Source organism: Perissodus microlepis, chromosome 7 (genome assembly GCF_051167445.1).
Source record: "Perissodus microlepis isolate ML-2025 ecotype Zambia chromosome 7, ASM5116744v1, whole genome shotgun sequence".
NCBI classification, from domain to species: domain Eukaryota; kingdom Metazoa; phylum Chordata; class Actinopteri; order Cichliformes; family Cichlidae; genus Perissodus; species Perissodus microlepis.
The window spans coordinates 29,617,646-29,635,436 of record NC_140467.1 but is presented as its reverse complement, the minus strand read 5'-3'; the positions used below and the strand labels follow the sequence as shown (position 1 = coordinate 29,635,436).

The following is a 17,791-nucleotide window of genomic DNA, read 5'->3' as shown; positions in this document are numbered from 1 at the left end:
TCATAAGCCTTGTCCACATCTGACTCTTCATACACCGAACTCCAATCTTGTTGTGCTAAATCGAAATTGAAGGCATGAATTGCTTCTTCATTTATTGTTCGCTTTGCTATCGTAATCTTGGTATCTATTTTTTTTAAATCACAGTCACACAAAGTAAAAACTGGTAAGTGGTCAGTTATGTCACAGACAAGCAGGCCACTATTAATTTGGAAATCCATGACATTAGTAAAAATGTTGTCAATAATAGTGGCGCTATGTGATGTTATTCTGCTTGGCTTTGTTATTGTTGGATATAGTGATAAGCTGTACATCGTGTCAGTAAAATCATCAATGGCTTTTAAACTTGTTGGGTTTAGCAAATCAATATTAAAATCACCACAGATGAATAGTAATTTTTGGTTCACCGAAGCAAACATTTTTTCTATCCATTCATAAAAAGTGTCAATACTTGAACTGGGTGTCCGATATATGCAACTTATTATAACATTTCTCTTTTTTTCATTCATGATCTCAATAGTCAAACATTCCAAAATTCCATCAATAGCCATAGACATAGTTGTTACAACATTATATTTTATAGAGTTATGAACATATATAGCAACCCCGCCGCCCGCCTTATTTAATCTATTCATGTATTTTAAATCATATCCATTCAAACAGAAATCTATTCCTTTATTGACATTGAACCAAGTTTCAGTGATGGCTATAACACTGAAGGGGCGAGAAAATTGTTGCAAGTAGTCCTTAATGAAATCAAAATTAGAGTACATACTTCTGCTGTTAAAGTGAATTAATGAGAGCTTCCCGTCTAGGTTGATTTTTTTTTTCATATTGTTCCTGTGTGAAATAATTACAATTTTTAACAAAGGAAGAAAGAAGTTTATTTTCAGATCAATTACTTTCTGTTGGAGAATTGATTTCAACGTGTCCATGTCATTTCCTGGTGTAATTAGAGATGTTGGTGTATTTATCATTTGATTGTCATTAGAGTTATATATTACCTCGATACATTAGTGTCAGTTGTACTTGTCCAGATCCTCCATGTTCCTCACTATCAATACTTTTGCCACTTCTGGTGTCCTGTTTAGCTTAATGAAAATCTTGCAGTTTGTTACCCATGTATGTTGTATTTTACCGTTCTTCTTCAGTTGCCTTGCCTTCCTCGCGATGTCTGCGTTTTTTCGTGTCAGATGCTCATTAATGAAAACGTCCGTGCCTTTCAGTTTGCGTCCTTGTTTCAGCAGTGCGACCTTGTTCTTCCGATTGACGAATCTCATAATGACGGCCGGCGGTCTGTCGCTCCTCCTGGGGAGTGGGTGACATGCTTCTACGTGCTCCAGGTCCATCTCTATCCCCTTGCTTTGGAGGAAGGAGGCCACCTGTTGCTCCACCGAGCGGGTCTCCTCGTCGCTGGGCTCCCCAATGCTCCTGGCCACCGCGCGCGGCTTGATTTTTATACCGCTAATGACCACGTCGTTCGTACGGGTGTACTGCTCCAGCTCATCCACCCGCCGCTCGAGATCCATAATTCGTCTGTCCTTCTCGGCATTTTGGAGGCGTAGCTGTTTTACCTCCTCCAAAAGCCCCAGAAGCAGCTCCTGCTGCGCCCTGACTGCGGCCACGTCTCCGCACAGTGCTCCGAGGGAGGTTTTTATGTCCTCGACCTCCTCTGGTGTTGGGCCTTTCTTGGGTGGCATACTGTCTTTAGTTTGTGTTACTCGTGAAACTCCAATAAAATATTTGTCTTAACCAGCCATTCCAGTCCAGGGGTCCTTTCTTCTTTTATTTAACTGGCGAGCTAGCAGCTGCTGGTAGCTAATGCTACCGTAAACTTGCTAGCTATCTCCCGGTTGTTTATTTGAAAGTACCGCCTCGGGCAGCGAGACCTGCAGACCTTTTAAGAATAAATCCACCATTGCTTGCTTTTCCACTTTCACTTAACCGTTCCCTTGTGGGTATTTGGGTCCTCTTATCTAGTTAGACCTTTTTTTTAAATACACTTTTCAGAGCTTTGGGATCCTTCTCAGATGGATCGATATGCTTTGTTTGTCAAGCTCTATTTTTTAACCATGTACCCACCATTGCTTGCTTTTCTACTTTGATGCAACCCTTCCCTTATGCTGTCCTTTGGGGACCTCTTATCTGAGCCTGGAAATCAACACCATTTGCAACTAAGCATTTGTGGACACATTCGGACAAGGAAAAATACCATCATGAGGAGTCTGTTGGTTTTGCTCTTCTTGGCTGTGGCCAACGCCAAAATCTTCGAGCGCTGTGAATGGGCCCGCACGCTCAAGGCTAACGGCATGGACGGCTATTATGGAGTCAGCCTTGCCGACTGTGAGTACCAGCATGTCAGCTTAGGAAAATGCAAGATAATTCTTAACTTGTACATTGTTACCAATGCCATGTTAAGGGTAAGGTCATGGTTACTCATATGTGGAATTTTCACCTACTTGCTTTTTAATAATATTGGTGCGCAGAGAGTCCAACTTACCGATCTATCTTCCAACTTGTGTAACCTTTGTTTTTAAAATCTGTCAAGAATGTGATTCTGACCAAGCATTAATATATGAAAAACAGGTAAATTTTAGTTTACCTGACACTTAGCTTTCAAGTTGTCTATACCTCCAGCTCTTTTTTTCTGTCTGCAGGGGTTTGCCTCACCCGATGGGAGTCAAACTATAACACCATGGCCAAAAACACCAACAATGACGGATCCACCGACTTTGGCATCTTTCAAATTAACAGCCACTGGTGGTGCAAGGACTACATCATCAACTCGCATAACGGATGCAACATGGACTGCAGTGGTCAGTCATGAGCCTCAATAGGTTTTTAGCTCAGGTCCTCTTGCTGTCTGAGTGATGGCAATCTTTATCCTTGTGAGGTGTTTGTCATCATAGGTCCTAACACTTACCTTATACTTTAAAGAAAAGCTAAATAAATTATTTTGGGGGGAAACAGAATAGTTTCTGATGGGTGTTTCCTGACTGCCAAGGATTAGGAGAACTTGGGAAATTTAATAAAACAAATATTACATTTTCTGCTTGTCTGCATGAGTTAAAGTTGAAAGGGTTTAGGGTTGGGGACACCATCAATGATGACTTAGACCTAGGGCTGGTCATCACTGATTTCTATAACTGATTAAATTCCAATTCGCAAGATCCTGATTCGATTCAATCCCCAATTCGATTCAGTTTTGACTCAGTCAGAAATATTATAATTATGATCATTTATCAGTACATATCCATATTGTATATCTATGTATAAAAACAAAGCTGACACTTGTTAGACTTCATTAGAGGTGTAAGCATCACACCAGATGATATCTGAGCATAAAACACAGAAAAACATGAAGAAGATTTTCCTGGCCTGGCTTTTTATAGCAGATAAACCTTAAAAATATTCTGCAACTGATCAAAAACTGAAGAAAACCATGAATCAACATATAAACATTACCTGATGATGCTGAAATGAAGCAGAACAAAGTTACAGAGGTTTTATTAGAGACACAGCTAAGCATTTTGCAATTTGACATAGTTTGTAAAAGTTTAAATTTGTTCTGTATTGAACATCAGACCGGTTCGTAATAAGCGACTCATGCAGAAAGTAGAGCTTTTTGATGGTAAATGGTTTCTCAGTACACTGAGAGAGAGAGATTTTTATCATGGTGGAAGCAAAACAGCCAAAGTAAGAGGGAATTAATGACAATGTTTTTCAAACATGAAGCGTAGTTTTGATCTTCTTTTGCTGTTGGTTCAGTGAATTTTGGTCAGAGAGTGACGAAACCTGAAGCTGCAGAATCTGTGAGATGTCAGCTTTCAGCACCCAATGGGGTGTCTGCGTGTGCCATCGGGTGAACGATCCACACTTTGTGTTTACATCTTTGTGCGCAATCGTTTTACCTGTTCTCATTGCCTGTTTTAGCCGTTTGGCAGCTGTTGAAACAGTTTGCTGAGCTTCAACCTAAGATTCTGACATTTCTGGCAAAATACATTTATATTTAAAAATCGATTCAGGATTTAATGAATCAATATTGCATTATTCGAACTAAAATAAACCCACCCCTACATAGACCTCAGAGGGTTAAAGCATAAAGCTAATACTTTATAAGTTGCGTATCTGGTAGTTTTAAACTCCTTAAATGTGATGCTTTAAAGATCAGGAGGCAGTCAAGACCCAAACAGAACCAAAACTCCAATGGGATGCTCTGTGTATGCCGGCTACAGAAGTAGACACTTTTGTATACCCTCTATCCCTCCAAAAACGCTCTTACTTCTCAAATACTTACCTCTGTGCATGGGAAATTACTCTTAGTAAAAAGCAGCATGTTAAGTGCAACATTGGTACTGTCCATGATTGGTCCTTTCTGTCACTTGTATCTGCCTCTATCCTTATAGCAGCAGATACAGGTGGTTATAAACTGCTGCACAGGAGATAAAAAATGTTTATGTTAATACTCTATTGGTCTGCGAATACTGGTCTTAAGACCACTTTTGCTTTGTGTTAATTTTTATTTTAGATTTGAAGTTTACTACTGCTGTTGGAACAGCTGAGGGTTACAGGCTTTTGCCCTGATTTCTTCAACATTGCTTTTACAAGAGCAATAACATCGCAATTAAATTAAAATGAGAAGAGTGTACACTTTTCAGAACAGTTTTGCATTCAAGCTAGTTCAACATTGGTTAATTCTTAAATTCTTGACACAGATTATTAGTTATTTAGGTTGAGAATGTAAATGAAACTGTACATGGACATTTCTAAGTTTGGGGTACTCTCCTTAATGGCAGACCAGTGCAGCATTCACAATACTGCAAGAAACTGCTTCAAACCACCTAAAATCCTGTCTCATTATGTCCTAAGTTGACTAAATTTTTAATATTGCACAGACCGGTTCGTAATAAGCGACCAAATTTTTCAGTGGTGCGACTAAAAAAAAATATTTGGTTGCACCTGTGCGACCAACTGTTCGGGTAGCAAAAAAAAAAAAAAAAAAATCTGCAACCTTCCCTGTGGTCAACAACAGACACACGTTATGCCCCTATTGTGGACTAAACCAATCAGAGATAGTAAGGGGCGGGACCTCTCTGATTGGCCGTGGTCCAGTTGAAAGTGCAGGTGGAAGTGGGAGGTGAGTAGCTTGAATAAAGCGATATCAATTCATTAAATCCTGAATCGACTTTTAAATATAACTGTGTTTTGCCAGAAACGCCAGATTCTCAGATCAAAGCTCACAAAACCATTTCAACAACAACCAAACAGCAAATGAGAGCAGGTACATGGATTCCACACAAAGACGTAAACACGGAGCGGAACCGACACATCAGAATCAACTTTGTCTTTCTCGGCTTTCTCACCCGACGGCCCGTAGACGGACACGCTGTCGGAGCTTAGCGATTCTGATGCGCCGGTCCGCGCTGTGATTACGTCTTTTTGCGCTGATTCTGAGCTGCAGGTTTTGTCTCTCTCCAACCAAAATTCACCGAGCCAGCAGCAAAAGAAGCAGCAAACTGCGCTTCACATTTGATCAATGTCGTCATGAATTTTGCTGTTTTGCTTCCACGACTATTAAAATCACACTTCATGCACAGCTAGCTCTCTCTCTATCTCTCTCTGTACTTCAAGAACAGTTTCCCGTCTCCAATCTCTGTTTTCTGTATTACTCATTCGCTTATTACCCACCAGTCTACCGTTGTTTACAGCGCTGTCGGCTGCTGTCTTTTTCTTTTCTTTTTCTTTTTTTCACTTAAATGACCTCGGACAAGAAAGCCTATTTTTTCTGTTGTTCAATACTGAAGAAATTTAAACTTTATATGCAGAACATTGTAGAATATTTTTAAGGTTATCTGCTAATAAAAAGCCAGACCAGGAAAATCTCCTTCATGTTTTTCTGTGTTTTATTCTCAGTTACTTTCACACAAAGGCATCTGCTGTGATGTTCACAATTCTGATGAAGTCAGTACTGATAAATGATCAGAATTATAATATTTCTGACTGTCTGAGGCTAAGTTGAATCGAATCGGGACTTTGAAAACCGGAATCGAATGGATTATAGAAATCAGTGATGATACCCAGCCCTAGTGAGCAGCTCAGGGACGACAGAAGTGGATGTAGCTGTAATAGGAAAAGAACTATTGCTAACTTTTCTGTTAAGTTAAGGCCTGATCCTTCTGAAATTCATAGCCAGTGCTCTGACACGGTGTCATCAATCTTTGAATGCTGAAAAAGCACAGTGTATCCAGAAAAACACATTATATTATATAAATTATTATAAAATTTGTGTGCACCTAACTTTTGTGCCGGTACGCCCATGGCAAAAAGTTAGTCTAGAGCCCTGTATTGTCATTTGACTCACTTTTTTCTCAGTTTCAGCAATGCCAGCTACAATTTTGATGTTTTACACTTTGGATTTTTACGTTGCTGTCCTTTTTTCCCATTTTTGGTCACAGCGTTTTTGAGTGATAATGTCAGTGCAGCAATCACCTGTGCCAAACGTGTCGTGTGGGATCCTCAAGGCATCAGTGCCTGGTAAGAACGAATCACATAACTGACAAACAGTTTCTGACTGACTGACCTCTTACTTGGTTAATCATACTTTTGTCTGGTTTCAGGTATGGCTGGCAATATAACTGTGAGGGTCGTGACCTCAGCTCCTATGTGAGTGGATGTGGTGTTTAATCAGCCCACGGCAACAGGAAGGTCTCGTCCACATAATAAGATGTCCCCGTCTTCTTCTGTTTCTGTAATTTCTCAAATTAATAAATTGAATTAAAATCACAGCTTTCATTCTTTTCATCTACCTTTTTTAGGATTTAACCCTGAAAGTTATCATCAGTCATGACCCCAACCCTAAAGTATTCAATTGAAATATATAATAATCACGGCGGGATACGCCGGTGTGTTTTGTTGAACGGACCGAAGAGCAGACACTGAGAGAGAAGTTGCAGGTGAAACAAAAAGCGAGCCTTTATTCGGCTGGTGGCAGTTGATAAGCATGAAAACTATGAAAAAACTATGACACACTATCAAAACACTATAAAACATTACAACAGACTATGGTGGGGATAACAGACGACCTGACAATGACATACAGAAAACAGAGGACATAAATCCACACAGGAGGTGATCAGGGGAAGTGGGAACACATGGGGAAACAGCCAGCTGACATGAACCTAATGACAGGACAGGGGAAGTGAAACTAAATACAATGAACAAAGAACACAAGATTCCTTCAAAATAAAACAGGAAACATGGAGAAAAATACAATCATCAACGAAATAAAACTAAAATACACACAACACTGGGCCGCAGACCCAGTACCATGACAATAATATTGTATTAGATTGTTCTTCCAAGTCCTTACAATCAGAGAAAAAGAAAATAACATAATTATTATAACTGGAATAAATAAAAATGATTTAGATATTACAATTCTGCTTTCTCAAGTGGGTAGGATTATCACCAGTGATGACTTAATGATTTCTGTCCATGTTTTAGCTACAACTGGAGACCTGTTCATGACACTAACAAGTGAAGAGGTTTGATGGGTGTCTGTTACTTTCTTTGTTCTCTGACTTCCAGGCTTGGGAGAGCTTGAGAAATGTAATAATATTCTAATATTTAACCTCCTAGGACCTGGCGTCCACATATGTGGACATCACATTTTGGGTTATTTAGACCAAAATACTCATTTTTGCTTTACAAGGGCCTGATATCCTTTTACGAGGACATTATACTGCTACTGTTCTATCAAAATTTTAAACGAATATCATCACATGTGGCTCTTATTTTTCTTAAAAACAAAAATAAGGTAAAAAAAAATAATCTGGTAATTCTTTGTTTTTACATTCATATGCCCCAATATGCCCAAATATCAAAGAGAAATTAAAAATGTATGCCGTGGAAGAGTTCGGGTCTTAGGAAGTTAAAGCACACAGTAGTGTTGGTGTCGATACCAATGACGACTAAGATCTCAAAGGGCTAAAGCTGTTATACTCTATGATTCTCTATTCAGAGCAACTTCTTATATACTGGTAGTTTTGACCCTTTTCTCCCTAACTGTGATGCTCTCAGCAGGTTTTGGATACCCAAACAGAATGTAACCTATGTACAAGAGAATTTACTTTTAATTTATAATAGTATGTTTTAGTACAACATCTGCCACTTCTACCTGCAGTATGCTGCTTATATATGGATAAATATGGTGACATACTTGTGAGTGACAGCAGGATGGATAATTGCATTAATGATGCTGGGCACTGATTGGTGGGTAATTCCTGTGAATAGGGGTGTCAAAACTATGGTCTAACAGCCAGAGCCTGATAGATGGTCTAACCTGGCAATCTAAAGGAGCTGGCAAGCTCATTTACACATGCAGCCAAGCTAGACTTGGCTGCATGTGTAAATTGCAAAGAAGGATTTCAGGCTTCTAGACCTTGTTGATAGAACAATTGGAGATTATGTATCGGAATTTCAGGAGCGGGACCACATGTCACGGGTTGCCAGGGCAAGTCGTGTGTGAATTATTTAGGACCCAAGAGGCGGCAGCTCTGGTGCAAGTGAGTTTATTAAACAAATGTAGATACAAACAGAAATGGCAAGGGTGAACATGAAACTAAGAAAACCTAAACTGGAAAAAACTAACCAGATGCAGGGAGGCACAGGGAAATACACAGGATGACGGACGGAGAGACGCAGACGAACCAGCAACGAGGACGCGGGAACACACACTATAAATACACACACCAGCAATCAGGGGATGGGAAACAGGAGGGAAACACACCTGGGAGACATCACAGCTGACGAGGCAGGGGAAACGTAAACAGAATGCACTGACATCAGACAGAGACCTTCAAAGTAAAACAGGAAACGCATACACATAATGACACAGACTCAGAGACGTGGACTAAACACAGAGACCTTACTACACTAAAGGGGATACACAAGCAGGGATGACACCAAACAGAGGGAACACAACTAAACCCTGGGAAACCCAAAACAACAGTCATAATACATAAAACTATTAAAAGTAAAAGTACACAACCAAAAACACTGGGTCACAGACCCAGGACCATGACACCACGCCTCCAAACATGCTCCTTCCGGTTGTCATCTATATGGGTTCCCCCACTTCTGCAAGCTGTTCATTCTCTTTACGTGCCCCGCCCTCCCTCCCTCCTTGTTCTCAATTCTTTAACTTCTTCACTCCTATTTAGTACACGGGGATCTGCCAGGGAGCTGTTGCCAGTCCCCTTCGAGGCCTTCCCCAAACCGCAACTCAATTCATGTCCAAGCATTCACCTTTACCTACTAAAACGCTGTCAAACCTAAAATGAGGACGAGGTGAAATTTTTCATCCTGAAAGTTTTGCCAATGACCTGGTTAAGACAGGATTGTGTCATTAACAGAGGTTGTTAAAATTTCACCCAAAAATAAAGCCTGAAGTGTAATCAGTATTAAAAGCATTTTTACTGATATCTGTAGGTCTTAACTTATACTGATCCAATCCACTGGTGAATACAATAGGATTTATCTGGCCGATGAAGTAAAATGAATTTCATTTTTCTGCCATACAGAGTGTCTTAGCCCTCTAATCTTGGCTAGTTGAGCAGTGTTAACCCTGTGAACTCTGTGAAGCCATCACTGGTGATGACACCAATTCTATCTATCCATTCATTCATTCACTTCTGCTTATCCTTTTCAGGGTCGCGGGGGGTGCTGGAGCCTATCCCAGCTGTCATAGGGCGAGAGGCGGGGTACACCCTGGACAGGTCGCCAGTCTGTCGTAGGGCTAACACACAGAGACAGACAACCATCCGCGCTCACATTCACTCCCACATTCACACCTATGGGCAATTTGGATTAATCGATTAACCTATCCCCACAAACTGCATGTCTTTGGACAGTGGGAGGAAGCCGGAGTACCCGGAGGGAACTCACACAGAAAGACCCCGGCCTGGAAATTGAACTCAGGACCTTCTTGCTGTTCAGCAACAGTGATGACACCATTTCTAACCCTATGTTTTTGGAGAAATATGTAACTGGAGTTAGAGTTGGGATTTTTTGATAATAAAAAATGCAGGTCATGTGATCATTATTAATTTGCCTCTGATTGCCAAGACTTCTCATAACAGAGAGAACAGAGGGTTATCACCACAGTTAACTGAGCTCATGTTTCCTGTTGTACTAGCTTAAGCTATGTAACTTCATTCTAATTATTAATTACTGAATGACTACTGTTTACCAAAACTTCATGTCCTGTACTGGGGACATAAATATGTGTGTTAGTGTTCTTGATTCATTTTATCTTATCTCAAATATCTTGGTTTCTGCATAAAAATCAGATGTTGACCTCTGTTATTTCCCCAGTGTCCAGGTAAGGGTAGGAATATAGCTCAACCTGTAAATGGACAGTTATCAAATTAAGTTCAGCTCACCATTAGCAGTTTATATGGATTCATTTACAGCATCTTCCCTTATTTTTATACTTGTTGTTCTCTCATCTGTACTTTTGAAATTCCTGTCACACTTAACTCTTCCCCAAAGCATACACCACACATGATGTTCGATTTGGGCAGCAGCCCTTTTATTTGCCCCACACAAACACACTGAGGTTTTGCTTGTTCAGCCTGGGACACAGACACTCCCCTGGTGGCTCATTGCTCCCTTCTGTGTCTCTGCTCCTCACTGTCAACATCAAACACAACTCAACGCACTGCGTCACCCTTCCTCTGCAGCAGGCCACAGACCACGCCCCCGCCATAATTCCCTTCATTTTTTTCTTTGTTTGAACAAAGTGCTTTTGAGAGATGTCAACATGGCAATAAACTGTGCCAAGCAAGTTGTTAGGGATCCTCTAGGCATCAGAGCCTGGTAAGAATGGATCATATGATCATCTGATGTGATGTGATGGTGCTGCTTCATCGGACTGATGATCCTTGTGTCTGGTTCCAGGTTGGATGGCGTGATAACTTTGAGGGTCATGATCTCACAAAGTATTTGGCTGGATGTGGTCTTTAACCAGCACATAGAAAAAGGAGGGTGTCATCAACATAATAAAATGCCCCTGTCTTCCTCTGAAGCATTTGGGCTGTTTCTGTGTTTTTGAGCTAACTGGAGTGAAACACACTGAGATACTCAAACTAATAAACTGAATTAAAATCTTGATTTTCAGTTTGTGTGATTTATCGTTTCTAAAATATAACCCTCGATGTCATCATTAATTCATCATCAATTAAAATATGTCATTTTTCATCCATCCATCTTTGACATTTATCCAGTTCAGGGTGACAGTGGGGCTGGGGTCTATCCCACCTCCCAAAGGGCAGAGTACACCCTGGACAGTTCTCCAATCTGTTGCAGTGCTAATACAGAGAGACAGACAACCATTCACCTCTGTGGGTAAGAGAGAAGCCACACAGACACAGAGAGAGTATGCAAACTGCACAAAGAATAGCCACAGAGTGGATCTGAACCTAGAACTGTCTCGGTCATGGGTCGGTGACCTAGTGTTTTGAGTTTTGTACTTTTACATTTGATTTTATCATGGTTTATGACTGTTTGTGTTTTGGTTTCTGTCCTAGTATTTCTAGCTCCCTAGTTCTGTAGTACTTCCTGAGTTCTAGTTCTTAGGTTTTGTTATTTGGTTTCTCTGTGTTAACTCTGTGTCTTTCTGTCCCACATTTCAGGTCTCTATATTCTGTCTCCCGAGTCTCTGTTAAGTTTACGTGTCTAGAGTTCAGTCGGTGTTTCCTGTTTTACTTTGAAGGTCTGTGTCTCATGTCAGTGTTTCTAGGTGCTTCCCTTGTCTCATCCTGCCTAATTACTCCCAGCTGTGCTCTCCTTTTGTGTCTCATTGCCCTTGTTATCCCTCAGTGTATTTAAGCCCTGTGTTTCTCTTTGTCAGTGTTGTGTTCTCCCTCATGCTGTGTGTTCCCTTGTGTGCTGCTCTGTGATGTTTAATTTATATTTTCCCAGTCTAGTTTAGTTTTGTATAATTTCCTTGAGTCAGTAAATAAAGCTGTATTTTGAGTTTATTCCCGTGTGTTGTGAGTCCTGCATTTTAGGTCCAATCTCCTGCCTGCCACACAGCAATCCTTGACAAGAACCTTCTTGTTATGAGGTGACAGTGCTAACCACTCTGTGTATGTAATTTTTGTTGTATTAAATTATCCAAGTCTTTAGAGTCAGAGTTCAAAGAAAATAATCCATCAACTGAATTTTTTTCAAAAAGTTAATTTTCCTTTTCTCCAAACACTTTGGGTTATCACCAGTATGAAAGCCTGTTTCCACCACTTAAAAAAAAAAAAGAGAATTTTGAAATTTCGAGTTAGCGCTGCCAATCAGTAATCTACGTGAATGACGACGTCATTTCCTTGTTACCCCGAAGCTGAAGCCCTCAGCTACAAATGCTACAGCTAAGCTACCGGTATTGCAGCCAGTCATGAACGCACAAATTGCTGAGTAATTTCAACATGGCTTCACAAATGCTGAAATCCTTGTGTTATTAGCTGAATCACATGGTGTTACTATCAGCAAACGTACTCTCGAAATCTCCAATTTGTTGCGATGCGGTTTTTCACTGCGCCATATCCTTCCTAACAAGAAAATGACGTCATTCACATAGATTACTGATTGGCAGAGCTAACTCGAAATTTCGAGTTACTTTTCTCAAAATTTCGAGTTAATAAGTTGAAATTTCGAGTTATGGATACTTTTTTTCTAGTGGCTTAAACGGGCTTCCATACACCAGTGATGACTTAATGATTTCTTTTTTAATTCTTTACATTATTTTTCACTGTTTGAGCTATAACTGGGTAACTACATAAATGCTTGTTATTTTTTGAGAAATATCTGGAAATTTGAATAAAATTTGACTTACATTTGGACTGAAATGTGGCAACTTCAAGTTGTATCCATTATTGTGTTCAATTTTAAAAGCATTTTATATTTTAGTCTTTTTTTAGTGCAATATTATATTCATGGTATGATTCATATGGTCCTGTGGTGTAAAATCAATAATAAAGCTTTGTATGCTTTGTTTCTGCCATTAATTAGAACTGCTTTTTAAAAAAAAAAAAAAAAAAAAACCTTCCTCAAACATCAGTTTGTCTCACTCTGATTGATCTGCTTTGTTGGTCTGTCTGGAATTTGTAACCATGAACCCACCATTGCTTGCTATTTGCTTTTGCGTGACTCATGCTCAGGTCCTCTTATCTGAACCTAGACAGTTACAACTCAGAAAACTCAGCAACAGCTCTGGACAAATTCAGACCAGCAGAGACACCATGATGAAAAGTCTATTCTTTTTGCTCTTGGTGGCTGTAGCGAACGCTAAACGCTTCCAGCGCTGTGAATGGGCCCACAAGTTGAAGGATAGTGGAATGGACGGCTACCGCGATGTCAGTCTGGCTGACTGTGAGTATGACCTGTCAGACTGCCTGGTCTCACACACAAGAGCTAAATGACTTCACATGTGAATCCCATGTTAGGCACTTTACGATCAGCTTGTTATGATACACACACTATGTGTGTGCGAATGGGTGGGTGACTGGATGTGTAAAGCGCTTTGGGGTCCTTAGGGACTAGTAAAGGGCTATACAAATACAGGCCATTTTTACCATACTTGTTACAGCTTGTTACTTTACGTTACGTTCAGTCTGTTGCAAAAACACATCATTTGTTCCCATTTCTTTGGTCGAATTTACAAAAATGCCAGAAATGACCCAATTAGACAGCATAAAATTGAACTTAGTTGTATCATCTAACATTTGCTGACGACCTATCAGAATTGGTCTCAGTGGAAGGGTTGCTGCCATACACAAAACAATTTTTAGAAAGAAAAGCAGGGGAAAAGGCAAAGATATGCCAAATTATAACTGGCCTGAAAAGAAGCGAAAACAGGTCTTATGGATCAGTGTTAATGTAGCTGTAACTAATTAAGTTGCATAGAAGTGCGGGACAAGCTTGGAAGTGATCCAATCAGAAGTTATTTCCTTGTGCAGCAAGGTTAGACCAGTGACAGTTTAAAAGTATATTTGTTGGGTTAGACGTGAACGATTGAGCTGCCCCTGGAAATGGAACAGGTTTGGAATGGGCATCCGTAAAACATGGTAGAGGCTTTGTCATGTTTGATGGTACTTTTCTGCATTCATGATTCCATCCATGTTGACAAACTCTCCAACACCACTGTCCTCAGAGTTTAATCTGCCATTAAATACCATCTGGAAGAACTCTGATTGGTAGGGCTTCAGTTTTCAGCATGATAATAATCCCAAAAAAACTGCCATTGCACTGAAAGTGTACCTAGTTAGAAAAAAACACAGTGGAACACTATTAGTTTGGTCTTCAAATATGATAAAAATGTGATTCTGATGAGAAAAGTGGATAAATGAGAAAGTGTTGGTTTTAACACCTGACGTTTAGATTTCAGGAGTCCATGTCTCCTGTTTTGTCTGCAGGGGTTTGCCTGACCAAATGGGAGTCAGGCTACGACACCATGAAGACGCACCACAACAACGATGGATCCACTGATTTTGGCATCTTTCAGATTAATAATCGCTGGTGGTGCAATGACAAAATCATGTCTTTCAGAAATGGATGCCAAATCAATTGCAAGGGTCAGTGATGAGCCAGGTCTTGTTGTGATCTGAATAATACCAAGGTTTAAGATTGGTTCATGGGATGAGGGGTTGTTAGAACTTCATCCAAGCAAAGAACCTAAAGATCTGCATAAAAAGCATTATTACTGAGAAAATCACATCTTTTATCAGTTATTATGCAAAGGTTATACTGGTCCAGCCCACTAGAGATAAAATTAAAGTTTTTCTTTGTACTTCACTGTTTTCCAAGCTTATACAATAAAACGTGTGTCGAAGTGGATGGATTAATACCTTTTCTCCTGTGTTGTACTTGTTTTACGTCAATCACCACATCTTAATTGCCATCATGTATTTACTTTTTTTAATCACAGACCTTTTAAGTGATGATGTCACCGTGGCAATCAACTGCGCCAAACGTGTTGTTACAGACCCCCAAGGCATCGCAGCCTGGTAAGAATGGATGATGTGATTCTAAAAACTGATGGTCCTGCTTTTTCTGGATAGACAGTCATTTGTGAAAGGATTAACTGTGTGTCTGGTTTCAGGTATGGATGGCGTAATCACTGTCAAGGTCGTGATCTCACACCCTATTTGGATGGATGCGGTCTTTAATCAACACATAGAAACAGGAGGGTGTCATTGGCATAATAAAATGTCCCCATTATCTTCTAAAACATTCAAACTGTTTCCATATTTGATTTTAAAGAAGTAAAATATACTTAGTTACTAAAACCAATAAATTCAGTTTAAATCTTGACTTTCAGTTTGTGTGGCTTACCATTAGAAGATTAGAACTATGTTTTGTTTTGTTTTTTACATTTCATTGTTCTCCTAACTCTTTACAATTAGGTTGTCTTGTTCTAGGCTAGTAACACAGACTGGAAAATTAGCCTTATGAAAACTTAAGTACAGTAGCTTCAGTAGCTTGAATCATTAATCATTCTCTATCTGAGTCTCAGTCTCTCGCATTGTTGTGGAGAAATTTTGGCCCTCTCTTCTTCACAACATTTCTTCCGTTTATTTAGGTTTGTGGATATTCGTTTATGCACTTAAGGTCCCGCCTTTGAATCAGGTTGGACTTTATCCTGGGCAGTGTAACATGTCAATTCTTTTCTTTTTCAGTCATTCTGTTATAGACTGGGTCAGAGGAGTTCATGGTTAATTCAGTGGCTGTAAGTTGCCCATGTACTGTGGCTGCAAAACAACCCCAAATCGTTACTCTTGTATCACCGTAATTCACGCTTTATATTAAGTGTTTGCGCCGATGTGCTGTGTTTGGTTTTCATCAAATGTGGTGTTATGCAATATGGCCAAACATCTCCACATCTAATCTGTCGAAAGAGCATTGTTCCAAAAGTCTCATAGATGGTTCACATGCAGCTTGGCAAGCCTAAGTAGTGCTGCCATGTTCTTTTTAGAGAGAATGGGCTTTTTGCACTGTCTGACCTTGGGATGAATTTAGTGGGATGTCTAGTACTGGGGATGCTACAGACCAGCAATGTGCAAAAACTTTTGCTTTGACAGAGGTGCTCACAAGAGTCTTGTTCAAGGCCACAAAGCATGTTGGGAAATTCTGTGAAATTTGTGTCCAGAAACACAAATCGTTAGATTAACTGTTGAGACTATTTCACACACTGTTGGGTGAGAAGCAGTTGCACCCTGGATGGGTTGGCGGACTGTAGCAGAGCATGTGCTTAAGCAACACCTATCAGCTAAAATCTTTAATAAACAACAACAGTTTTTAAAGTAAATTTAAAGATGTTTCCCATATGGAAAAGATATATATATAAAATCTTATAAAGTTTGTATCTGTCTTGTGTGAAACTTGTATGAAAAGCATACAAGAGTGAAAACAGATATAAGATCCCTAGAAAAATCATATAAATGAAACTTGTATGTTTTGGATACTTACTAAAACAATATATGAAAGTGGGCACTTTCATGAGTAAATCATATAAGCCTTATATGATTCACTATATGAAGTAGGCCACATCTGATGCATCTGATAAGTTTTTTCTATTTCTTTTCCATATGGGAAACAATTAGTGGATTTGATTATTTGGATCTTGCTCAATATGATGGTTCAAAATCAGATTTCACAAACCTATAGTGGAATACTTTCTTCTTTTCCGTCTACAGTCTGCAGATACAGTCAGTAGCGATTTTTGATACGGGCGACACGGGCGGTTGCCCGGGGCGGCATCGTGGTGGGGGGCGGCATCACGGGCATCGGCAGAAAAAAAAAATTGCTCGTACTCATGCTGCCCCGACGTCATGCCAGCGCATACTAGGGATGGCATAGGCACCAATCAGTTTCTATCGCCCATTTGCTGGGAGTAAGGGCGCCCTAGTTTGCGAGGTGCGCCTGCTGCTTGCGGCACAGGGAGGAGAGGGTGGGGCGGCGGGGGATTCTCTGGCTGGCTGGAGCAGCGTCTAATAACCAACTCGCGAAATAAAACAAAATAAAAACAAAACAACAAACACGAAAACACCAGTGTGAAATGCACTACACACAGGTACACACACGCACAGGTCTTTGTCTCCAGATGCCACATTTATTTATAGTTTTCTGTGTTATGACCGACCACAGTCTGACAGCTGTTGGTCTCAGCTGATTTCCCGCTCTCTTCCGCTCCTCTCCCGTCTCACTATAAAAGGGAAGGAAACCATCATCAGTCCAAAACGCCATCAGCTGTTTTCACCTGCGTCTCCAGCACCGCCCCGTTGAGCTCACCGCACCACTCCTCCCCTGCAGCCGCGCCCGGGACCACACCTCCGCCACAACCAGACATTATGATACAGACTTATAATTTGCACCGATGTTTTTTCGAAATTTTATACGTGAAAAGTGAGCACGAGAGCCCTCGGTGCGCCTGCTTGCTGCTGAAGTCAAAGTAAACTTTATTCTCATCTTTGCTACATACAGTCCAGTACAGGGCTTTGGAGCGTGATGTCACGGGAGGGGGCCACGCCCCCTCTCGCCATGGCAGTAGGCCAGACAAAGCACACGGAAGCATCAGCTGTGGTTCGTACGCACTGTGTTGTCGGTTGCAACGGTAGATCACACGATAGGGAAGGCAAGAAGCTGGAAAATGGGCTCTCCTTTCATTGTTTCCCCTCCTGGAGGCAAAAGGAGGGATCTCATGTATCCGATAATACTAAACGAAGACGTCAGGCTTGGATTGCAG

General features: G+C 40.5%; 2 protein-coding genes across 2 annotated transcripts; both read left to right on the top strand.

Moving 5' to 3' along the window:
* The first annotated feature begins 1,109 nt into the window (after nt 1-1,109).
* LOC146383361 (lysozyme C-like) lies at nt 1,110-6,906 on the top strand. Its single transcript, XM_084934586.1, has 4 exons — nt 1,110-2,340; nt 2,655-2,813; nt 6,453-6,531; nt 6,615-6,906. Exons 1-4 carry the CDS (start codon nt 2,118-2,120, stop codon nt 6,679-6,681), a joined length of 528 nt encoding a protein of 175 aa, XP_084790712.1. The 5' UTR covers nt 1,110-2,117; the 3' UTR covers nt 6,682-6,906.
* Nucleotides 6,907-13,171: 6,265 nt separating this feature from the next.
* Nucleotides 13,172-15,360, top strand: LOC146383360 (lysozyme C-like). The gene is made up of 4 exons (XM_084934585.1): nt 13,172-13,419; nt 14,463-14,621; nt 14,975-15,053; nt 15,149-15,360. Exons 1-4 carry the CDS (start codon nt 13,290-13,292, stop codon nt 15,213-15,215), a joined length of 435 nt encoding a protein of 144 aa, XP_084790711.1. The 5' UTR covers nt 13,172-13,289; the 3' UTR covers nt 15,216-15,360.
* Nucleotides 15,361-17,791: the final 2,431 nt, after the last annotated feature.